This window comes from Scardinius erythrophthalmus (genome assembly GCF_964197995.2).
Source record: "Scardinius erythrophthalmus genome assembly, chromosome: 23".
Classification (NCBI taxonomy): Eukaryota; Metazoa; Chordata; class Actinopteri; order Cypriniformes; family Leuciscidae; genus Scardinius; species Scardinius erythrophthalmus.
The window spans coordinates 5,735,272-5,761,620 of NC_138243.1; the positions used below are offsets into that span (position 1 = coordinate 5,735,272).

The 26,349-nt window shown below is 41.9% G+C and overlaps 1 protein-coding gene across 1 annotated transcript in view; it reads right to left on the reverse strand.

Moving 5' to 3' along the window:
- Nucleotides 1–9,848: 9,848 nt before the first annotated feature.
- grin3a (glutamate receptor, ionotropic, N-methyl-D-aspartate 3A) overlaps nucleotides 9,849–26,349 on the reverse strand; it is a gene marked incomplete at both ends in the record, with an annotated part of 29,097 nt that continues 12,596 nt past the window's right edge. Inside the window, 7 exons of the mRNA XM_081355313.1 lie at nucleotides 9,849–10,185; nucleotides 10,924–10,994; nucleotides 11,155–11,319; nucleotides 12,426–12,577; nucleotides 12,725–12,840; nucleotides 18,134–18,279; nucleotides 18,365–19,415. Of these exons, the coding sequence (XP_081211439.1) occupies nucleotides 9,849–10,185; nucleotides 10,924–10,994; nucleotides 11,155–11,319; nucleotides 12,426–12,577; nucleotides 12,725–12,840; nucleotides 18,134–18,279; nucleotides 18,365–19,415 (2,038 nt within the window). The remainder of the gene's footprint in view (nucleotides 10,186–10,923; nucleotides 10,995–11,154; nucleotides 11,320–12,425; nucleotides 12,578–12,724; nucleotides 12,841–18,133; nucleotides 18,280–18,364; nucleotides 19,416–26,349) is intronic.

Sequence of the window (26,349 nt, forward strand, 5' to 3'; positions counted from 1 at the left end):
CTCAAGAATGATGTATTGGTTTCTAGTAAATGCATACATCTCAAGAAGACAAAAAAAAACCCATAAAATATGAACTGATATACATATACTGTACATGTTTTGCAGATCAGATACAATAATTTTGGCCCTCTAGCGGTTGAAGCAGAAAACTACACGTTTCTTGCGGATGAACATTGTTTTGGTCATTACGTGAGTAGTTCGACTCCTGCGCGGATTAATCTGAGGGCTTGATCGCTGTGCTCATGGTTACATGCTAATCTCACCAACGACATCAAGACTCATTAAATAAAATAATTATACAAAGACGGATCTTAAAATAAATATCTCTTGTGAGCAGGTAAGTGTTTTGATTTAAAAAAAAAAGTGTTTTAAAATAACATTACAAAAGTTTGAAAATGCTGACATTAGACATAATGATTGCAATTAGCAATCATTATGTCTGACTAATTGACACAATTAACTTGACCATTTTATAGGCAAATAGACCAGAGTAGAGATTGACATTGTTACCAACATAAGCATTGTTTTGTGAAACAAGCAATGGACATCAAATCTGATATGCAAGCTAATTTCTGAAAAGGCAAGACAATGTTGATTCGTTTTTTTATCACAGTTTTGCTTTTGCCTTTTGCTCATTATTTAAATTGTTAATTTCGAACAAAACTGTACATTATGTAGCTTTAATAAACCCAAGTTAATTTAAATGCTATATTCAAATTATATCTTTTATTGCAATCCAGTCTGCCCAGTACCTTAAGAAGCTTCATAAAGCTTCAATAAAAATTGGTCTTCTACTGTGTGGCTCTCTGGGCAAGACCCATGTGCCTAAAATAAATGTGTGAGGTGGGAAAAATCCATTCCACACTCCTGAAAATTTTACTGTCATGAGATACAAAGTTTTCAAAAAGTTTCTTAGAAAACGTCTCGGTTACTGATGTAACCCTCGTTCCCTGAAGGAGGGAACTGGAGACGTAACGTCGACGTGACGACGTAATTGGGATCACTTCAGGGAGCCCTATCAACTTCGAGTGTCTACAGAACGAGCCAATGACCGTTGGCGTGCGTGAATGCGTCACGCGCCCCCGCCGCGCCGCGCGGGTATAAACAGGAAGCGGGCGCACGCACACATTGTTTTTTGCTGAGGAGCCGAGATTTGTGACGGCCATGCAGCGATGGTCAGCAACGGTGGCGACGGGACGTTACGTCTCCCGGTTCCTCCTTCAGGGAACGACGGTTACATCAGTAACCGAGACGTTCCCTTTCAGTCGCTCACGTTCGACGTAACGTCGGCGTGATGACGTAATTGGGATCCCATGGAAGACGCCACGGTTGCTGCCACATCCAGCGCCCTACGCAAGACTCTCAGACCCCCAACTGCTGGGGCGGAAGACCTGCGTAGAGGGAGTTCAACTGCTGTTCCATTATACCCCACACAGTGGAACTCTTGGAAAACACTGGGAAAGCGTACCTTTCCAGGGGAAAGAACGCTGCGGAGCCACATCCTGCCCGAAGGGAGGTAACATGTGGAGAATACACATATGGACTGGCCGAACTGGCAGTGCGACATATGGAATGTCACTGGGGTGGCACCACCCGAAGGGGAAGACACACCGGACAGTGACGGCAGAGCAGACTCTGCCAAGGGAAGACACGGGCTCACCGCAGGGAGCTGGTCGTGGAAGAATACACATATGGGATCGCCGCAGGGATCGCACATATGGACCCTAGGCTAGCACAAGTTACACAAGCATACGAGCACTAGGCCTGGCGTCGGACGCTCCGCAACGTCCGACTGCCGAAGGGGTGCGGAGGAACTCACAGGGTTTGCCAAGTGGGGAACTCGACTGGAGTAAAAAGCGCACGTATCCGTTTCTAGGAAGGGAGTGGCGCAGCAAGCCGACACTAGAGCGGGAACTTCGGTGTTACCGGCTAGTAGAAGCGAAACCGGCTCAACACGTAAGCTATAAAACCTAGCGAATGTGTTAGGTGTCGCCCAGCCCGCAGCTGTACAGATGTCTGTCAGCTGTGTGCCAGCGCCCAGGAAGAAGCGACACTCCTAGTGGAGTGGGCTTTCAACCCAGGCGGGCAGGGCACGCCTTGGGCTTCGTAAGCCAAGGCAATGGCATCCACTATCCAGTGGGCCATCCGCTGCTTGGAGACAGCCTTCCCTTTCTGCTGGCCTCTGTAACAGACGAAGAGCTGATCTGAGGTCCTGAGGCTTTGCGTTCTGTCCACGTACAGACGCAGAGCGCGAACGGGACAGAGAAAAGCCAGGGCTGGATCTGCCTCCTCCGAAGGCAGCGCTTGCAGGTTCACTACCTGGTCCCGGAAGGGAGTGGTAGGAACCTTGGGCACGTATCCGGGCCGGGGTCTCAGGATGACGTGAGAGTTATCCGGGCCGAATTCTAGGCACGATTCATCGACCGAAAATGCATGCAGGTCCCCTACCCTCTTGATAGAGGCCAATGCAACCAGGAGAACTGTCTTACAGGACAGGATTTTTAATTCAGCTGATTGCAGAGGCTCAAAGGGTGGCCTCTGAAGTGCCGAAAGGACCAGAGACAAATCCCAAGAGGGTATAGAAAGTGGGCGAGGAGGATTCAGTCTCCTCGCTCCCCTCAGGAACCTGACGATCAGGTCGTGCTTCCCCAAAGACTTACCATCAACAGCATCGTGATGTGCGGCAATAGCGGCAACATACACTTTAAGGGTGGAGGGAGACAGCCTTCGCTCCAGCCCTTCTTGCAGGAAGGAAAGCACGGCTCTGATCGAGCAAGATCGGGGGTTCTCCTCGTGAGAGGAGCACCAGTCAACGAACAGGTTCCACTTCAACGCATAGAGGCGCCTCGTAGAGGGGGCTCTAGCGGAAGTGATGGTGTCAACTACCGCAGGGGGTAGGTCACCTAGAACCTCCGCGTCCCGTCCAGGGACCAGACATGGAGTTTCCAGAGGTCTGGACGCGTGCCATAGGGTGCCCCGTCTCTGAGAGAGCAGATCCTCTCTCAGAGGAATGGGCCAGGGAGGGGCTGTCGCGAGGAGCACTAGTTCCGGGAACCAGGTCTGGTTGGGCCAATACGGCGCAACTAACAAGACCTGCTCCTCGTCCTCCCTGACTTTGCACAAGGTCTGTGCAAGAAGGCTCACTGGGGGAAACGCATACTTGCGTAGGCTCTGGGGCCAGCTGTGTGCCAGAGCATCCGTGCCGAGGTTCCCCTCGGTCAGGGAATAGAATAACTGGCAGTGAGACGTGTCCGGGGCGGCAAACCGATCTACCTGTGCGGTCCCGAAGCGCCTGAAAATCAGCTGGACCACCTGGGGATGGAGTCTCCATTCTCCCGGTAGCACCTGCTGCCGTGAGAGCTCGTCGGCTGCACGGTTGAGCAGGCCCGGAATGTAAACGGCACGAAGCGACCTCAGATGCTTCTGACTCCAGAGGAGGAGATGGCGGGCGAGTTGTGACATGCGGCGGGAGCGTAGACCACCTTGGCGGTTGATGTACGCAACGGTCGCAGTGCTGTCCGTACGGACCAGTACATGCTTGCCTAGTAGTAGCGTTTTGAAGCGGCTCAGCGCAAGACGTACTGCTAACAACTCGAGGCAGTTGATGTGCCAATGCAGTTGAGGCACTGAAGCTGAATGCAGACCTGAAGCTGCATGCCCGTTGTACGTGGCCCCCCAGCCGGTGGTAGAGGCATCTGTGGAGACCACAGAGTGCCTGGACACTTGTTCAGGAATGCAGGGACCCGACTCGGACGGCACAGTGGCCCGAAGTGGGGTCTGAGTGTGTGGTGCAGCACATACCTGCTTCCGTCGAAGGGCAGAGTGAGTGTGCGGAGGCGTCAGTGCGTCCGGAACACAGCCACTGCTGCTCAATGGCGATGAAAGAGGGGCTCGGGAGTGACAAGGCATGGCGGTGTCGTCGACTGCCAAGGGCGCCCTCTTGGGGCCCAGAGGTTTCAGAAATTGCTCTTTTTTTGAAAATGTGGGTACCACTGACCCGTTTGCACCGTCGCTTGCCTCCTGGTTTGGCAGCGGCCTGGACGGGCGGGGTCGGCTTCCTACGGCTTGCTCCGCGCTGAGGCCTGGATGGTTGCTGCTGCTGCTGGAGCTTAGCGGGAGCGGAGGACGCCGCAGAAGGTCGACCTCGGCGACGAGTAGACGGAGGGTCTGCGGCCGGCGGACGGGTGGGAGCAGCAGCAGTCCGCCGGGGCAGGATGTGCCGGATGGCGCCTCTGTCTGCTTCTGTGCGGCCGAGAACTGTTGGGCAAAACTCTCGACCGCGTCGCCGAACAACCCAACCTGGGAAAGAGGGGCATCCAGGAACCGATATTTATCGGTGTCCCTCATATCCGCCAGGTTAGGTTGAGCCAAAGATGGCGCTCCTGGACCACCAAGGTGGACATCGCCTGACCGACTGAACGTGCGGTTTCCTTCGTCGCCCGGAGGGCGAGGTCGGTTGCCACACGGAGCTCCCGGAGGAGCTCTGGGTCAGAACCACCCTCGTTCATGTCCATGAGCGCCTGGCATGGAGGGCGGAAGCAGCCTGTCCACAGGCCTTGTAAGCCTTCGCCGTTAGACCGGACGAAAACTTACAGGCCTTGGACGGGAGGCGTGGATTACCCCGCCAAGAGGAAGTGGACGCCGGACACAGCTTCCGGAAAGAAAAGTACCGGGGCAGCGCACTGAGAACCAGCACGGCCCGCCCAGCGAAACCAATCGTCCAACCGAGAAGGTTCGGGACGTGGTGGAGGGTTCCACGCAAGCCCAACCTTCTCGGCGGCCCGGGAAAGCATAGCCGCCCATTCTGGATCCGTCTCGGACAACGCTACACGCCCCGAGGGGGGCAACGCAGCCGAGTCTTCATCTCCAGAGGACTGAAGCTCCCCCTCCGATGCTGCGATCGACATCTGATCGTCAGCCGGAGCCCCAAAGGAAACGGTTGGTCGTTCCGGAGAAGGACCAAGACGTTCACTAAGGAGCCCCAATGGCGACAGCGCTTGTGAGGCGTGAGGGGCCCGCGGAGGATGACTCGACGGGGAAGCCCTCACGGTAATCCTCAGATCACCCTGGTCATGCACCGAAGTAGGTCTATTCTGCGGTGCAGAATAGACACTAGATCGGGGCATAGGCGAGGGGACTGCACCTCCCTTGAGGTAAGCGAGTCTCGATCTAAGCGCTGCGATAGTCATATTCCCGCAATGGGAACATGAACTATCCACAAAAGCTGCCTCAGCATGTTGAATGCCCAAACACGAGAGGCAACTTCTGTGGCCATCTGCTGGCGCCAGGGAACGACGGCATCCAGAAACGCACAAGCGGAATGACATCTTGAAAAAGACGCAGGGTCATGCTTGTGTTGCTCTTTTAGTAAAAACAAAAAAGTTTGAAAAATACTCTCTCAGTGCTGAGGCACCCAAGGGTAGCCGCGGTGTGAATAAACGTTACGTCGAACGTGAGCGACTGAAAGGGAACTGTGGAACCCAGGAACTGCATACCTGCTATATGTTATCGGAAAGAAATAAAGAAAATAGTGCTTCTTAGCAAAAAAGATTAAATGTAATTTTCATGTTGGTTATGATGAAAATGAAAGTAATGAATTGTTTTATAAACTTATTGGGCCTTGTTTTAACGATCTGAAACGCAAGTGTCAAGCACAAAGCGCAAGTAACTTTGTGGGCGGGTCTTGGGCGCTGTTGCTATTTTCCCGGCTGGATAAATGACTCTTGCGCCAGGCGCAAATCTAAAAGGGGTTGGTCTGAAGTAGCTTCATTATTCATAGGTGTGGTTTGGGCGTAACGTGAAATAAACCAATCAGAGAGTCATCTCACATTCCCTTTAAGAGCAGACGCGCTTTTTCCATGGCGGATAGCTATTGTAACGGCGGATTTGCCAGGCGCGCGCCAGGAGCGGTTCACAGCCAAGGAGAGCAACGCTCTCATCAGGGACGTTGGGGATGGAGAAACCCACCCAAATTAACTTCGGTTAAACAAGCGTATGATAAATTGGGTAAATGTGTAAGCTAGATGTATGCTTTTATAATAAATTGTCTATCTATCTATCTATCTATCTATCTATCTATCTATCTATCTATCTATCTATCTATCTATCTATCTATCTATCTATCTATCTATCTATCTATCTATCTATCTATCTATCTATCTATCTATCTATCTATCTATCTATCTATCTATCGTAATAATGTATGATTTGCAAAAATGAAAACTGCTGCTTCTGTGTAGATGAGAGAATCAAAGTGTATGCGCGTTGTGCACACGCTACATTGATTATGGCCAAGCATGCGCCCTTAAAATATGGCCAAGTCATGCGCCACTGACTTTAAACTATTTTTTCCTGATTAGTGGCGCAATTGTTTTCTAAACCTGCAAAATAGCATGAAGGAACGTTTGCGCCGGAACACGCCTCCTTTTTGCGCTGAACCCTATAGCTTTTACTTTATGCTTTTCTGGCCAAAATAACTTTCAGGATTGCAGTCTTAAATCCAGCAACTGCTCTTTTCATATCTATCACCACCACCTTTGTCTGTCGTTTTTCCTCCAAGCAATAATAGGATTATTATGAAAAACGTTCCAGCATTATAGATGGTATTAAGCTTTTGCTTGAATAGCTCTCTTCTTGATACACCAGTGCTCTGAACAGCCGTCAACTGTAAATTTTCCAGAAAGTTTCTCTTTTGAACTCTTGGAATTATCCAGTTGAACAGCTACTAAAACATGACCCCATTCTTCATCAAGTAACATTAATGATGTGCTTTTAATGAACACCACACTTTAATGAACAACATTGAGCACATGGTTTACTCAATCTACTGATGAGAAACAACTCATCGGATCTTGAACTCTTTGAAAGTTAACTTCCCAGTGAATGCAGGTTTCACCTGCCCTCTTCACAATAGATCTATATGCCAAATAAAATACATTTCAGCAGAACAGTCTGTAAAAAAGTTTTATTCTCCAGTTATATGGGCGAATAAATAACAAAAAGTTGAATACATAGCAATACGTTTGGAGTAAACAAATCATTGCCCACCAGCATCAAATCCTCATGCCAGCTGTGCGTTGAGTTTGAGAGAATTGTTTTCTGCTTCAGGGTTTGAATGACTTGCAGTCATTAACGGACCAATGAATCACAATGTCAGTAGATCTGTGATTTAAAACAAAAGTTATCCAATCTGACAATGCCAAGCAAAGGCATTAACAGAGGTTTAAACAAGGAATTGACAAACTTTTTCATTTTGAGGTGAACTATCATTCTAAAGTATTATAGCAGTGTTTTTTTTTTCTGTCAGAGAAACACAATCATGTTACTTAGAGCCTGATTTCAGTATCTTCAGCCTCAAGTCATTATTATACAAAGAGAATGAAAAGTTTACTTAAATCTCTAACAAATAACTCGAGGGGTTTAGATACAGACAGTTCATGCACGAGGGCTCTGAAGCAGCAGTGAGCTGTAGAAGGGTTAGGAATAGGGTGGTTTAACTATGCCACAGAGGAGCCATCTTTGCCTTCAGTCTATGCGATAATTAACATCTGCTGAAAATCATATCTTGCCTGCTTGTGTTCTTACGGTCTTTGAAGCACCATAAAGTTTTACAGAATAAGACTTGTATGCATTATTATACATACAGTGGCACGAAAAGGTTTTTGATATTTGATATTCTCTTTTGATTTATATTTGGAGAACAAAATGGTTGTTCATTTTCAAAATGAAATGTTGCACAAATGAAAACATTTAAATTAAAATAGTTAACATAGACTCCCTATAATTAACCCTGTGAAAAAGTAAATGAATATTTGTAAAACTAATAACTGGCTAGACAGACACAGACATCCCCATAGATTCACTCTGCCAACACTGCAGTTTTTGGAACTGACACATTTTCTGGAACTGACTCATTTTCATCATGTGTACTTAATTTAGACTTAAAATTTAGATATTTTTTAAATTTAGATATATTCAAAGTTTTGTTGTTTAGTGGTAAATATTACTGTAAAGAAGTTTATAGTTCAGGGAAGGAGGCGGCGGGAACCGCCGAACATTCAACATAACTTTAATGACAAAATAAAGAAATCACAAAACGAAAGTAAGGTGGCAGCCCCTCATGGATAACTGCTGCATAAACAGAAACAAAGCAGCAACACAAATGTCCCAGGCCTTGTCCTCTCTCATCCTTCACTGTCATCACTCCTCCTTTTATCCTTCCGGAGCTCCTCCGTGGATTTCAAGACCGGTGTGACTCGCAGGTGTCGCTCCACGCTCTTCTGGCCTCGCTTCGCTCCCACGGCTCCCTGCTCATCACATATACCCCATCGGCCTTCGCAGACTGCGCTTCATGGCCTTCATGGTGGCCGCAGTACCTGGGGGTAAGTATAGACGAAGAGAGAGAAAAGGAGAAAGAAGGATACAGAGAGACAGAGGAAAGAAAAAGAAGAAAACAAATCTTGGTCCCGGTCCTTGGTCCTCCACCAGCTGGGTGAAATCCTCTGCAATGGTGGTGGCACTGGATATCTCTCTGTGGACAGCCCTTAACTCCACCGTCTTCTGACTGGAGGCGACCACTCCTTCCATCTCGGTATCCGGCAGTGAGTCCCGCTCCATTCTGCCTGCTCTTCCCCATATGGCGGACAGGAGCAGACCCCATCAAACTGTGGCGACTCCTCTCGCTCCTTCTGATGGCAGCCGTCCCTCTCATGCTCAAGCAGAAAGCAATGATTTCATCCATCCCTCTCGGCAAGTCACTCCTCGATGGCACCACAGATTTCCCACAGCAACAAGGGCTCTTTGACAGCGCATTCCTCCTTCCTCCCGTGTTTCGGCACCAGTGTAGCCAAGTTCAGGGAAGAAGGTGGCGGGATGGTTGAATGTTCAACGTAACTTTAATTACAAAACAAAAACAAAACAAAAGCGGCAGCCCCTCATGGACAACTGCTGCCTAAACAACAACATAAATATCCCAGGCCTGGTCCTCTCTCCTCCGTGGGACTCGAGATCGGTGTGACACATTAACGATCGCTCCACTGGCTTTGCTCCGCTCCCACGGCTCTCGGCCCCACCCTGCTCATCACATACACCCAATCGCTCTTCGCTAAACAAAAACAAAACAACAACATAAATGTCCCAGGCCTGGTCCTCTCTCATCCTTCACTTAAAAAAAAAAAAGGAACTGGAAATGTTAGTTGGAATCAGAATTGGAAACCAGGACCATTAATTTCCTTATGATTCCTATCATGGTCACACCAGATCTCATCCAAATTAATTCATTATATTGAAAAATACACTTGAAACTAATTTTTGAAGATTTGAAAGCAATAAATCTCACACAAACATATCTCAAAGACATTTTAATTTATAGAAACATAACCATTCAAGGTTAACAGTGTGTGTTCAAGGTTAACTCTTTCTTGTTACAACTCCAGAGACAACGGCGTGGCTTTCTTCTTAGAATCAATATGCAGGAGACGCTATCATACATCACAGTTTGACACCTAAAATAAATGTCATTTTGACACATGAATGTCTTCCCTTTAGGCAGTTATGCACTGTCTTTTTCTCGTCCCCACATAAAAACAAGGTATCCTCAGAATTTAACTTCTGGGAATACAGAAATACACACTGCTTATATCCAATTTGACTTCCTCTGTCCCTTTTTCAGGTTCTGTTCAATGAGGAATAAAAAATAATAATAAAAAAAACGAAATAAAAAAGGACTTCAGAGAATGTGTTGAGAAAGTCTTGCTTCCCTTAGGAGCCGCAAATTGAAATAATCACCCAGTAGGCCCAAGCCTTTGAACAATGTAACCAATAAAACTCCAGCCATATTTCCCACAAGTCTAGGACTCGGTCGAAGTCTCTGTCTTCTGATACTGCTCCAGATCTTTTTTCTTCTTCATGGCAAGCTGCAGTTGCTTTTTGATAAGCTGGATTTGTGTTTCCAGATCTGTCAATTCCTGTACTATTGGGTTCTGGGCAAGGCCCAGCAAGTCGGTTCTTCCGTTAGATGTGGCCTGTAATGGAAGCTGTCTCTTCTCCTGTGGGGACAGCAGTTCTTTACAATGTGAACATTCCAGGTCATTTTGTTGTCCCTCTTGGTTGGACAGTTTTTGCCTGTTGCTGTTGGAAGTTCCCAAAGAGTTCCATGGCATTTGTTGGTTGTTTCCAACATTGCAGCTTAGTCAGGACAAGAATGATATCACAATATCAGTATATTAATACACATTTTAGGAAGCATGTTATGCAAAGTAATAGTTGTATTCATTTACTCAAACTTATGTCATTCCAAATCCATATGACTTTCTTCCGTACAACACAAAAAGAGAATTTTTGAAAGAAGGGTTGCACTTTTCCATGCATATGCAATAAAATGAATTTATTTTTTACTTGTGTGCTATTTTAAGTGTTCTGAAGGAATATTATATCTTTGGGTGAGAAACTGTCAATGAAAATCTTCAAATCTAACCTGGCTTTCCTTGTCGTGTTCATGAGAAATGCAGAAATCATGAATGAATTGTTCTTGTGGGTCAAATCTTTTAATGAACTGCCTGATCTGTTTCACAAAATTGGTCTAATAAAAATCAGAACAACAAATAATGCCTTCAAAAGACTTATACTAATATTGTAGCACACAAAAAAGTGTGAAAGCTCCTATTTATTGTAATTACAAGAAAAAGACGAACAAGAACATTCTTCAAAATTTCTCTTTGTGTCCTGGAAGAAAGAATATCATATCGATTGCAGAGTTAACTAAAACTATGAAAAAACTTGTTTGTTAATAGAAATAAAGCTGATAAAGCTGAATAGAAAATGTTTACTTAAATTGAAAGTAGCACAATTATCCGAGAATGACACTACTTCAGGACTTGAATTCAATGTTGCTTGAATGCTAGACAGTATTTAAAAGCAGTTTACCTTTTCTCCGGTTTTGCAACAGTCTGTAATTTGTCTTCTTTGAAAGTCGGGTTAATTGCTCGATGTAATCTCTGAAAAACAATTAAATTAAGTATTATTCAGGGAAGAAGTGCTGAGAATTTCAAAGTGAATAAATGAGGAACATCATTCCCTTACTGCTACAACGTGTCACCAAATTTACATGTAATTATGTTTAATAAAACCAGCCTATAACTCTACAAATGCACATACTTGACTGGTGTGGAGCCAGTACTTATAATGTGACGACTCCGGTATTCTGGGTATCAGCCAGCGATGGACAATGTGTTCACCCAGTGTGGTGAGGAGAGACAGGGCCACTCCAATGCATAGCATGACAAATAACCCTGAGAAGTGCTTTATCCCCATCTGTAAAGTCTGGGAATGACAACGGAAAGTCAAGGTTAGAAAAGAGGAATAGTTCACCCATGAATGAACTTAAGCATTTAGTCACCCTCACAAAGAACCCCTTATTATTTAGCAAAACACAAAAGGAGATTTCTGCACAACTTAAGTAGCCAGGCATTTTTATTGGCAAACAAACACACACACACACACACACACACACACACACACACACACACACACACACACACACACACACACACACACACCAAATTATAGCATCATAAAAGTAGTTTAAATGACTTGTGTGCTATATTCCAAGTCTTGTGTGTGAGGAACAAATCATTGCCATTATTCTCTGAAAATGTTCCTCTCCAGCCAATCTCTGAAATCCCTTAAACTAAATTGAGCGAACGATACATTTCTGATTGAAGAAAGAAAATAACGCATGATTATGAGGGTGAGTAAATCATAACGAAAGTGAGATCTGAAATGTTTCAGTAGGATAAAATGCTGTTGGTTGTTAAATGTAAGTTTTAAAAGTAGCTGTATTTAATCCTACTTGTACCACAAGTTGTTTTTCTTTTGAAATAATTTTAATACCTTTATTCACCAAGGACGCATTAAATTGACAAGTGACAGTAAAGACTTTTATAATCTTACAAAAATATATATTTAAAAAAAATAAGGATCTTTTAAACTTTATTTATATCAAAGAATCCTGAAAAAAGTATGCACATTTGAAGAATATAAGGCAATGAATATATTCAAATAGAAAACAGGTATTTTAAATTGTAATAATATTTCACAATATTACTGTTTTACTGTATATCTGATCAAATAAATGCAGCCTGGATGAGCATTAGAGACTTCTTTCAAACACTAACACACACACACACACACACACACACACACACACACACACACACACACACACACACACACATGCACACACACTCATAAACAAATGTCAGAAAAATGATTTAGTTGATTTAGGTTTTTTAGTTGCAGTCCTAAAAAAGACAGGCCCTTCCATAAGTATCAATATCAATAAAATATCAATCCTTTATTTTAACAGCTTTATTGAGTGAACATCAAACTGAATGCATTTCTGATTTTCAGTTTGTATCATGACTTACCTCTGTGACTGCAAAGCTTCTTTTACCACAGGGTACCACCTTGTACCACTTATCATGTAGCGTGTCCATAAATCCATCAGATTTGTACTGACTGACCAACTCAGAGATATTTGAAGTCAGAGGAGAGTTCTGTTTGAGCCCAATGCCATAGCCTGTGAACAGAAGGACAATGTTTTATTTATTTATTATTATTATTATTATTATTATATTAGCTATTAGAGCAGCATGTGCACAATAGTTCATTTACTCTGTAACACATAAACAAATACCAAGCGAGTAAGAAACGTTAATTTACTTGCCTTCAATTGCAAATGGCTTTCCCACTGTCAGCATTTTGCAGTCTGCATCAATAGACACTTCATAGTCTAAAAGAGCTTTGTCCATTATAAAAGCATCCAGCTTTTGGGGATCATCCCTGGAATAGTATTAAACAGTTTGCTATTATACAGTGACACACAGACAATATTTGCTGCATTCAGGTTTTTTTTTTTTTTGTTTTTGTTTTTTTTGGATGTACAATATCATGTAGTCACAATCTGAACTTTTGATCGTTGAATCAGTCTATTAGTCCTGAAGTCCTCACAATGAATTAAAACTACTAGAACCAACTACCTATTCATCCTCATAGAAGGGAACATATAAAGTCTATAACCTGACTTTACTACTAGCAGTTGCATCCTTGTTTATCCTATGCAATTCAAAATGTTATCTTGCAAAAACACGTGTTGGATTGATTGAAAAGGAGAGACCTTGCTAACCTTCTTAGGGAAATGTTGCAAATTTCATCTACTTCTCCTGAAATCTATTCATTCTGCCCTGCTTGAAGGAATTATACACTGTGGCAATATTTTGGAGTATGTGGTCTGATTTGAGGGCTGCATCAAATCATATCCTGAAGGTTGTGGAAACTCAAGAGAGAAGTTTCAGACTTGCAACAGAGGATACGAAAGGAGGAAAACTTCTTTAAAATTGAGTTAAGTGTGGCCTGTCGAACACTTATGTGACGTCTGAAAACTCTTGCCATTGACTTATTTGCTTTGGTCATTCCTACAATTAAATGCACATGTATTACAGTTTTTCTCCATTGGTTTAGCTCATTTCTTGAAACAGAAATTACATTCTCAAAACTCTAAGATCATTTGGCAAAACAGTCTTACAGTTCAGCACAACACTATAGCTCACTTGCAAAAGCTCATATCTCTCCCAAAACTGTTCACTCATGCTTCAAAACTAAATCTGTTTCCCATATAAAGAGTCAGTGCCACGAAAATGGCAAAGATCCTTCTCAATTGCTTTGGCTCATTTCTTGAAACAGACCGGACGTTCTCAACACTCTTGGTGCTTTTGCCAAAATAACGTGGATGGTTCGGCACAACACCATGGTTCACCTGCGAAAGTTCATACCTCACCCAAAACAGTTTACTCGTGTCAAAACTAAATTTCCTTCTCATTTAAACAGTCAGTGCCCCCAAAATGCTTCGTCCCTTTGGCATTGTGTAAGCACTGCATGTCAAAATGTTTAGATGTTTTGTCACAATGGCAGAGGACCATTAAAATATCCCTCATGTCCACCTTTCAGTCTTAGCCCAGTCCTTCATTGACAGTGGTTACTGTACTGTTTTTTGTCTAGCTAACAGAATACAATTGTGTATAAAACTGAAAAAAAAAAAGAAATAGGATTTTAGGATAAGAGTAGCCTCCAAGGTTTGACATCACACATTGCACTCATACTGCCAAGGAAATTGTATCATTCACACACATAAAGTAACTTCCATACATCAGAGTAAAAAGAAAATGTATACAGCATAATATACTGTAATATAAACACACAAACAAAAAACAATGAAAATTTTATGCAGGCTACAGTGCTGTAAATAAAGCTGGAGTTTTACAACTAACAATTCTTCACCGGCCACCGTCCTCACCCTCCTCATCCACACGCTGCTGTCTGTCTGGCCACAGATTCTCGTCCACATCACAGCGTATATTCTCCCTTGCGATGCAACGAGGGAAGAAACGGCGTGCATGTCGCAACCATCCCCTACACTGATCTCCTGTAATATCCTCACACGCAGCGTCCATTGAATGGAGCAGGGACCTCTGATCTTGAGCCCGATGCTCATACACTCTCCACCTCCAAGCGGACAAATACTCCTCAATAGGATTGAAGAAAGGAGAGTAAGGTGGTAGGAACACCATGACCATCCTTGGATGAATAGTGAACCAGGCCCTGATGAGCGGGCCACGGTGGAAATTCACATTGTCCCATACAATGACATATTGTGGTAGGTGAGGCCCTACGAGACCTCTCTCATTTTCAGGGATCAAATCAAAATGCGGTCCAAGAAGATGAAGAGCTTCTGTGTATAGTATGGGCCAAGACTGGGGATGTGAGTGGGGATTTCAGGATTTCAGGATTTCAGACTCCACACCATTCTCAGATATGGCAGCACACATAGTTATATTGCCCCCTCGCTGGCCTGGGACATCCACCGTGGCCCGGTGGCCAATAATTTATTTATTAATTAATTAATTAATTAATTTATTTATGAACATTTATTAGAGGATCAACCCCATGAGATGAAACATCTCGTTTTCATGGGGGTCCTCAGGATCATGTCCAAACAACATAGAACAGCAGAACAACAGAGTAGATACAATCAAATAAAAGCAAAAAAAAAAAAAATCATAATAATAATCATAATAAAAAATCATAATATCTTCATAATATTATATGGTATATATATATGTTCTTGACTAATTTTGACAATTGAACAGACTATTGTGCATGTGATGACTTACACAATGAAATGACGCTGACACGTTTTGGAGCGAACAACCATTAGACTGAGAATCAACAATCAGTTTAGATCAACAAGATCTATTCACTTGGAAATTGTGCTAAATGTAGGCTACCTGTACTTAATCATTTGCAAAGATGTACTGAGACATTGAGACATGTACTTAGACATTTGCAATTTGATGAAATGAATGAGAAATTCAATTCTGTTGTGAACAATTCGCCTTTGGCTAAGCCACACCCTAGAATGTAGATTGACCAATCACAGCGCAGCCAAGAACGAACTCCGACAGAGGTCCGACACTTTCTCACAGCGCTCCATTGACTTTAACGCAGGCGTCTCATATTTTTGGTCTCGGCAGGCTATTACCGTCGTAGTTTTATCAAAAATATGGTTAAACGTTGTGCCTGGGGCATTTGTAACACAGATACGCGTTTCCCAGAGAGGTTGGAGGGGGGTGTCCGTTTTGTTCCCTTCCCAAAACCGAAGTCAAATCCTGACAAGTGTCGTCTTTGGATTAAACTGTGTGTGTGGACGTCCTCACAGTCAGCTAAACCCCTCAAGGATCAACAAGCACACTTGTGTGTGCTCTAAGGTAAATTTTGCTTTTAACCTTACTGTGAAGTTATACTAGTTAGACAGTTTTAAGCTGTTTGTTTTAGCTAACTTTGTTATTCAAGATACGTTGTTATTCAAGATAGGATAACGTTAACGTTATGTGTTTGTATCTTGAATAACAAAGTTAGCTAACATCCAGCCGCTAGTTAAAACATACAATCCTTACTTAACTTACGTGATAACTAAACTATCGCTAAGCTTGCTTGCTACTAGGACCTTGATTCTTCATTAATTAGGTAGAGAACCGAAATCATAACCTAAAACTGTTTAACTAGTATAGTTAAAAGCAAAATTTACCTTAGAGCACACAAAAGTGCGCTTGTTGATCCTTGAGGGGTTTAGCTGACTGTGAGGACGTCCACACACACAGTTTAATCCAAAGACGACACTTGTCAGGATTTGACTTCAGTTTTGGGAAGGGAAAAAAACGGACACCCCCCTCCAACCTCTCTGGGAAACGCGTATCTGTGTTACAAATGCCCCAGGCACAACATTTAACCATATTTTTGATAAAACTACGACGGTAATAGCCTGCCGAGACCAAAAATATGAGAGGCCTGCGTTAAAGTCAATGGAGCGCTGTGAAAAAGTGTCGGACCTCTGTCGGAGTTCGTTCTTGGCTGCGCTGTGATTGGTCAATCTACATTCTAGGGTGTGGCTTAGCCAAAGGCGAATTGCCAAGTGGTTTGGAGGTTTGTCCATGTTGTTTTGAGAATGTCATTTCTGTTTCAAGAAATGAGCCAAACCAATGGAGAAAAACTGTAAAAAGCCCAATTGTACAACTTGTTGGCCATAACTTCTAAAAAAACAATGACAACAACAAAATAGGATTGTGTATGTATAGAGAAAGTATCAACAAATAAAACATGTTTTCTTTGAATATATAGCTATAACGGCTGGACGGCTAGATAGATAGATAGATAGATAGATAGATAGATAGATAGATAGATAGATAGATAGATAGATAGATAGATAGATAGATAGATAGATAGATAGATAGATAGATAGATAGATAGATAGACATAATGAGAGAGAGATAGACACAGACGATAGATTGAAAATAGACAGACAGACAATAGACAGATAGATACATAGATATAGACAGATAGATAGATATAGACAGACATATAGATAGACAGACAGATAGACAGATAGATAGATAAATAGATAGACAGACAGATAGACAGATAGATAGATAAATAGATAGACAGACAGACAGACAGATAGATAGATAGATAGATAGATAGATAGATAGATAGATAGATAGATAGATAGATAGATAGATAGATAGATAGACAAACAGACGATAGATAGATAGATAGATAGATAGATAGATAGATAGATAGATAGATAGATAGATAGATAGATAGATAGATAGATAGATAGATAGATAGATAGATAGATAGATAGATAGATAGATAGATGTGCTTATAATGTGCTAAATTCCTGCAAATAATTATTTACTATAGCAGTTAATTGCTAATTAAGAAAAGTTATTTTGTTATCCTAGGTAAATCAATCAATCAATCAAAAATAATAATAATTGTGACTTCTCACAAATGCAAAAAGTTTTCATCTCGCAATTTGGACTTTATCACTCACAATTGCCAGTTAATATCAGAATCAGTATTGTGGGATAAAAAGTCACAATTAATACCTAGGATATCAAAATCAACTGTGGGTGGTAGATCCTTTTTCTTAAGCACCCTAATATGCGAGAACATGCTTTACACACAGCTCATTACGCATGAAAGAGAGGGAAGACGCGTTTGCACTCGGGTGCATTCATTCATGCTGTTTGTGGAGTTACAGTCTGACAGCAAGATTTTTCAATTATTGATTCAATCTGTTCATCTGGATAAATTACTTTACTCATTTAACCTGCATGCTAATAAGAAATTTAGCACATTATAAGCTTGGAACTTGTTGGAATGAGTAAAAGTATGAGCAATATTTACAATCCTGTGCTAAAATTCAGGCCATAAGTAGACATATGCATTTATATATTTAGGATTTATAAATATACATTCTTCCTTATACAATATAGACTTATATCTTAGACTTACAACTATATATTCAGGAATACGAGTAGGGATATGCGTTTTTTCACAGTTCAAACATCAGTCAAACAAGTCTATTCATTCCTAGTCTTGTCCGGTGAAACCACATGGATTTGTACAACATAGCAAGAAGGAAAAGCCATCTAAAGAAGGACATGGTAGAGGGCATCCAGTGAATTAGTGCTGCTTCAGTGGTCGATGCCACTCTGCAATAACGATTACGACTTACTTAAGATGATCTATTCCATCAGGGGTTGTAGGGACATTGTATCGTCTCATGTATTCATGCATCTCTGGAAAGCTTTTTTTCACATAGTCCTCAGCGCTGCTCTCCCGAACAGTTCCAAAGCGGAAACCTTGTGATGGATGGTGGAGCTTGAAAAGCAAGAGGACCATATTCAGCAACCAGCAAGTATATTTTTAACCTCTTAACCATTTGAAATACACAAGTTACTCTTACCTTGGGATCATGTATACCTGAGAGTTGCTCATAGGTTTTCTCACCAACCATTACAGCAGCGAGATTAGCTGTGTACGTTGATAGGCAGAACAAACAGAAAATGGCCCAGAGGTTCATGAGGAATCTGCCGGTCCAACACTTTGGCGGCTTAATGGCGGCAGTCCTGCCGAATAAGATTGAGTAGCAAACGTTTAGCGCAGAGGAGAAAGAAAAGACACGCTCCCTGTTCCTCCCCCTTGGGGTCATCCCGAAAGGGCTTTTCCACTCGTACAAGGTCAGGAACACGGCCGTCAGATGTAAAGACACAAATATTCCCAGCCACATACTCCAGTGCAGAGGCCACATGAAGGCGCCAATGGGTGCAGCAGTATCCATAGTCCTGACAAGGATTCCCAGGCTGGTGGAGAAGAACGGGCTGGTGAAGTCAATGACCTGACTGCGTGCCGAGTTGATGCTGAAGGAAGTGACAGCCAGATGTGCAGCCCCGCTCATGAGGTCCCCGACCAGCCCCGACCAGCGACCGCTCTTGTAAGCTCCGTATTTCCCATCTCCCACAATGTAAAGGTCAAACTTAAACCCCATGTCCTCTGCCAGCTTCTCTAAAAGATCAATGCAATAGCCATAGCAACATTTTTTAAACTCCATGGGCACGGTGTCATTGGCACTTTGCAAACCCTGAAAAAGACTTTCCAGCAAGGCTGTGTCGTTTGTTTGGGGGTCAAGGCACAGCTGGCCAGCCGGGCACAAACCTTCTTCATCAACATCTCGGGTGAAGACAAACGGGTGTTCTACCAGGGTGACGACTCGCAAGTGCAGACGTGAGGAATGCCGCCAGTCTCCCCCTGGCAGAGACTGTCTCTTATTAGGCCAAACACCGTAATCCATTACCACTTTGCCTTGCTTCCAGTTGCCGAGACGCGTCCACATGGGCTTGCCTATTGGGTCATGCTGTAGATTCCATATGAAGTGATGGCTTTCAGAGATGATGGTAGATTCCTCTTGAACACTGATGTAGCCGCTCAGGCCGTCAAACAACGTGTTGGCCATGTATCTGAAAATCAAGAGAAAATAGATTTTATCCAATTCAGTCTAATTCTAAAGCAAATACAACGTCAAATCAAAATAAAACTAATTTGCTTTTATGACAAAACGCCTCTGATCCAAAGGCCTGTTCACACCAAGGGCTATAACTATATCTGTATCATTTTAATAATCATTTTATATGAGAATAGCAGAGTCCACACCACAACTATAACAACACAGAGAAATTATATTGCTCATTTTCAGAATCATTTTTCCCAGTTGAGGAACGATAAAAGCTTTGACAGCAAAATCAGAATCCATCTAAAGGGGCTTTCGGGTAGCATCGGGTAGTTCTATGAGCTTAGTTCTTGGAAGTAGCCACCAGGGTGGTTCCCCGAGAACTAATGGTTTCCTTAGGAACCTGGTTGCATTCGTAGTACCATCAGTAGGAACTCTTAAGTGACTTAAGTCAAGCTTGTTGTTGTAACTTTTATTTTGACTGCACGGCAGACCTTTATTTGACAGCGCTCCCATTCTCTGTATTCATTAGTTTACGATCTGTCTAACAGTCCTGTCTAAAGCTGCGTTTCCACCGATATTACCCGGAACAATTTGTCCCAGGAACTTTTTTTCCCCTAGACCTGTTGTTAGCCGCGTTTCCACCGCGGTCTAAAGTACCGTGAATAATTAGGCAAATAGTCCGGTGACGTAGGACTGCGCGCGACTTTACAGTTCCCACTGGATTTCATCCTCTGAATTTAAAGGGGTCATATAATGCCATTTTTGTACAAGTTAATATGATTCTTTAGGGTCTAAATGAAAAGTTTGTAATATACTCTAATTAAAAATTCTCATTAGTATTGTAAGAAAACACTAATTTTACCTGGTCAAAAACAGCTCTGTTTTCAGCACGCCATTTAACCCTCTGGGGTCGACAAACGCGAAGAAAATAAACAGGGTGTGCTTTCTGCCTCCCCGTCGCGGTGAACTTTTTTTTCTTGAGCACGTCTATAAACTGAAACCAAACTCAGTGAATACTTGTCACACATTTATGAGCCATATACCTTTATAAACATTTAAGTGTGTACTTTTAAATGATCGGATTCAAACTGAAAACAAATATTCTCTGTTTAAGTAATTTGTATAAAACCAACAAGATGTCCAGCTTCTCAAACGCTTCCTCATTATTTTTAATTTGACCACGCCCACGCGCGCAAAAGAGATTCACATGCAAATCTCCACATGGAACGCGAACGCACTCGTTACCTCAAAAACTAAGCACGAAAAAACTTCACAAGTCTTTGCTTTTCGTCGAGTTTGAAAGACACGCCGTGAGCTTACATTGGATTTACCTCAGAAGAAGAAGAACGCGATTTGAAGACAAGAAAGATGTAAGGTAAGAAATTCTTACATATTAGTTTGTTATTGTTGCATAAATTTCACATTGCAGTTGAACTGTTGCTAGATGTATGTTGAATATTATAATATTTAGACCCGTGTTTACTGTTACTGTGTTTGTGGATATCTGCTCAAACATAGATATGTATATATCACACATATCGACGCTTCGCGTCGGGGTCCTGTTCAGCCTGTCGGGGTTGTTATTCGCTATAACGACCGCCTCTCTATACATTATCCCGCTTATTACATGGCTACCTACAAAATAAATAAATAATTTGACACGAATTATTGATTTAAAAAGAAGTTTATTGATTTAAAAACGATTGTATTGCTTCCGCCAAAGAAAATAGTCCGTTCCGCGTCCATAGCAACACGCTGTTTTTCATGGCAACGGTCTGTTATACTTCGCAGCGGTCTGTTATCAAGAAATAACAGACCGCATTCTACATTGGAATTCAGCCGAGCCATGTAATAATGTTGCATAAATTTCACATTGCAGTTGAACTGTTGCTAGATATATGTTGAATATTATAATATTTAGACCCGTGTTTACTGTTACTGTGTTTGTGGATATCTGCTCAAACGTAGATATGTATATGGTAACCATAATGTTTCATATTTTGGATCATGATCGCGTTTGAATGTATCATATTTTGGAACACGATCGCGTTTGAAAAGCAAAACGCACCAAACGGCTTCATGTTTTTACTATTATCTCATTTCATATCATCACAATGAATGGAAAAATTTGAAGTAACATATGATAATCAATATATTTTTCTCTAGCTTAGTTGTTACTGAAATCTTTTGGAAGATTTACAGGCTGCTATAGGTTATTGTTATTATTATTTTATGCAGCACTGCGCATAGCCTATGCCTACAAGGCACAACAAACCTGGTGTTCATTATACTATATATTGTTGGAAACATTTGTGTGTGTGTGTGTGTATTCTGTGAATTTTAAAAAGCAATTTTAACCAGAAAAATCTAAAATTTATTCCCAAAATCGTGCAGGCCTTTCTCTTGATACAGTGCTATGCATAAGTTTAGACACCCATACTAAAGTTGACTAAAAAGAGGAATAAAAAATCATCTTTTGGAAATTGAACTTAATGCCTTAATTTAAAAAATTAGGAAAAATCCAACCTTTAAGGACACCAATTTTCTTTGTGAATGAATAATGTATCGTAAATAAATAAATGTTCTTCCTTAAAATACAGGGTGCATAAGTTTGGACACCCCTATGTTAAATTCCCATAGAGGCAGGCAGATTTTTATTTTTGAGTATTTTTTTATTATTATTTTTTTAGGATACTATGCATCCTGATCAAGTTCCCTTGGCCTTTGGAATTAAAATAGCCCCACATCATCACATAGCCTTCACCATACCTAGAGATTGGCATGGTTTTATTTCATTTAGCCTAATAGCTAGTTTGATTTGCATTGAGAGATGATCTAATGGAAAGTACCCCATGCCAATCTCTAGGTATGGTGAAGGCTATGTGATGATGTGGGGCTATTTTAATTATATTTTAATTACTTATGCATAGCACTGTATCAGTATGTCCACTTTTTTTTTTTTTCAGGGCCCAGATGCCACTGAGTCCTGCTGACTTCAACATTCACATGAGTCTCTGTACATGAACATGGTAAAGTGAAAATCAAACACCTTGGAAAGGAAAGGTATGTACAATGTTTTTAGGAAAGGCACAAAGGTATCTGTCTTTGGATCACCGTTTTCAATAAGTGTTTTTTTTTTTCATTTGTTTTGTATCTTTGGATTATGTTGTGTTGTAAATAAATCCAAACAATCAAAAAGCCATTCTTTTTTAAATCTCCTCATTCTTTGTGCAAGGTTGCTCAGAATGATAGGGCCTGATGGCTCCTAATAGGGTCGTTAGGGGAGGGTCTTTGTCTTTCTCAGGTGTGAAAAGCTTACATATTAATGACGTGATCACACCTCCCGCATAGAGCGTTCTCACACAAAACACGTCACACAAATTTTAAATCAATATATTGTCTTATCTGAATGAGCTGTCAGGGCGATTTTCACATCGTTTTGGAGCAAATATTCTAGGCTACATGATACAATTTTCAAAAGTCTTGTGAAGAAATAATCAGTATGGGTTTTATGGCCTTATTTCAGTGAGATTTTTTTTTTGTATTTTCACAAACCACGCATAAATGTCATTATCTCAAAACTACAAACTTTTACATACATGCTGCTGATATATTATTGTAGCAGAGTTTGTGCTGAATACAGTGTAATCAGACTTTAGCCATGAAAATGTCACAAGTAACAGAAATAAGCACAAATGTCAGAGCATGTCAGAACACCTCCAGGGCCCAGAAAACAGCTCAGACCCCAGAGGGTTCAGTGCATGTGTCTTTAAATGATAATGAGCTTTGCTCACCCCGCCCCTCTGTTCTGTGGGGCGTTTTGACACAACACGCGTGAAGTGTTGCCTTGACAACAGTTGAGGGTATATTTTGGAGAAAGAATGGCAGTGGGAGTCTCTGAGGAAACATCTGTGCAACCACATCAATTTGAACCGGAGTCGGACCCGGAACAAGATGACGGCCCCGAAAAAGTTTGTCAATTAAGGCTCGAACAGGACATTCTGAATGGTTGGTTAACGTAATGTCACTTTGATCTATCTTTGTATGTACTGGCAGGGTAGAGTGTTGAGGTACGAACGCTATGTGTTTACTGATGTATACGTTAGTTCATTGACAGATTGATGTTACAGCTAATGGTCATGAAAAACTTTTTTTCCGGTAAATGTAGGCTACCACTGCTGCTTCAATGTATGTAATGAGTGATTATAATCAAGGTATTAATTAATCAATATTTCTTCCTTCTAAATATCAAATGAGTTGAATGACTTCTCTAGAGATTTTACTTTGTTATAGAAGTTACCAGTGTGATTACTGAAATGTTCTTTTCATGTATTCTTTAATGTCTGTATTTGATATCTGAATGCAGTAACAGTACTTGCTTATTTATCCCGGCTTCCAGAAATGAAATAGGGACTTGTTTTGTGTTTGAGAAAGGTCTCCAACGTATTAAAACATATAGGGGTCACTGAAGCCAATAGTTTAAGGGACCATTTCTTTGTTAAAGCCTTACTTTCCAGTTAGACTAAAGTGTAGCTCTCCTTGAGAGAAAGAACGCATTATCTTGATGTTTTGAGAGGACCCTCCTGTTTATAGTTAGAGCCTGGCTAAATCCAACCTTGGAAAAGCTGTGTGTCGGTGTGTGTGTGTTAGTCTTCTTGGTTACAGGTTAAGGAACCACTGGTATTATTGGAGTTGTTGTTCTGGACATGCTGGCGGCCAGCAACCCAAATCTGCCAGCTGGAAGGTCACGACGATCCCAAGTTCAGGGTCCGAGTGTCAGCGGCATAATCGATGGAGATATGCTTCAGTCTATCTGTATATGTGTGGAAAATTACTATGTTTATCTTTTTCTTAGCCAATCAGAAACTGCAACCTGAAGCAAGGACATAGCTTAGACCTTGGTGAAGGGTATAACTGCTGTGATCTTTGTAACTGTAAGCGGGGCGGCCTATGAACTGCTGTGTGAGTCTTGAAGCTGACTTCTACTGATGAAACTGCAAACTATCTTCAGTAAAACTTTTCTTCAATTATTTATAATTCTGACTCCGGGTCTTCTTTCAAACATCTTGTCCTTGGGTCCCAAACAATATATATTATATAAAAAAAATATACAGCTATATAATCTGTGTTTACATAGCTTTTTTAAAAATGACGGGTGTTGGTGTTTTCGCGTGCGTTCGGCCAATCAGTGTACACTAACGTCACTGGTAGTTCCTATAGTGCTGGTTTAGTGCTGTCAATTAGTTCCTCCAAAAGGAGTTTCTAGAACTAAAATCGTTCCTAGTTCCTGTGGTGCGAATACACCAAAAATTCTGGTACTTCCACCAGCAGTTCTAGGAACTATGAAAAGGATCCTCCGGTGTGAAAGCCTCTTAACTTTAAACAGCTCGAGGATTTAAAGCAGCAGACGACATAGCAGTGTGTGCTTACAACAAACAGAACATTGTCATGTGTTGGTGTGGACGCGTATGTAGTTGCCTTTATTTTGCATGATACATCCAAGAAAGATACTTACACTTAAAATACCACAAAACACAAGGCCTAAGCCAACTTGCACTGATATATCTTAAAATATGTCAGTGCCATTGTTTTGTCTCAAGATGCACACCAGTAATGTATTTTTCTAAGGCATGTTTATAAAAGCTACTTAAATATTCTAAATGAACCAAGGCCTAGTCTTGGCTCAGGGTGCTTTCACACTGGCTGTTTAGTTGGGAACGGGGCACGGATCGCATGAAAAATCGCTAATGTGAACACTGTCATCTGGACCCGGGTGCGCACTGGGGTACCGATCCCGAGACTACCTGGAGGAGGTGGTCTGAGTTGGGTTGCACTCGAACCGTGTTGTGGTTCACGTGAATGTGTAAGCAACACGGACTCGGGTGCGCACTTGTTCAGGAAGAAAAGTGACCTGCGCATAGGTTTTGGCTGATTATGATGTATTTAGTTAAATAAAACGCATGTAAGGGATGATAGTGATGATGATTTACTCTGGATACGAGCAAGAGTGAGCCTGCAGTGTATTCGTGCATAGCGCATGGAATCAGGACAACAAATTAATGGAAATCCACTGTCTCTTCAAAAGAGTTTGTTTGCAAGCAGCAGAAAACCACCTTATGCGTCTCACAGACACACACACACACACACACACACACACACACACACACACACACACACACACACACACACACACACACACACACACACACACACACACACACACACACACACACACACACACACAGTAAACCTGTGTTGTTCACTCAGCTGTGCGTAAGAGCACCAAATTAATAAAAAAACTGGAAACAATCACGCTTGGGCTCGGACCGCAGCGAACGAGCACAGTGTGAAAGCACCCTAAGCCCTGTCTGTGAAACCTGGCCTTAGAGTAAATAGCTGCTTTCTAATAATGAAGCCCAATATTTTATAATCAAATTAAATCCTGATAGATATAATTTAAGTCCGACCCTACATTATCTATAGTTTGGGCAGTAAATATAAAATGGCATTACTGACTTTCATTGACTTCACTTTCCCGATGCATTGCTGTTTCTGTCACATTTTTGTTTTAATGAGATCCTTATTTTGGGCCATATAAATACTGCTCTAATTGCAAAATATAAAATTGACTATATCATATGAAATGCTTAAAAGATACTGCCCCTTAAATGGCTCCTATGTAGTTAGCTGCGTTTTCTTAACATAAGCATCACAGCATGGCTTACTACTTTTCTTCAAAATGTAATTTTTAAAATTAGCATTTATCTGCAGATTGACCATCTCAAATGATTAGCAACTTCAGTAAATTCAGTAAGATTAGTAAACTGTACTATTTAGCCTTCTTGACTGACCTTCCAATTTAGGGAAACGGTATTGTTGTGTATTTTTCTCTCTTCGATTTAGAGGTTTTTTTTTCCTGCAATGGTGTGGCTAACGGTAAC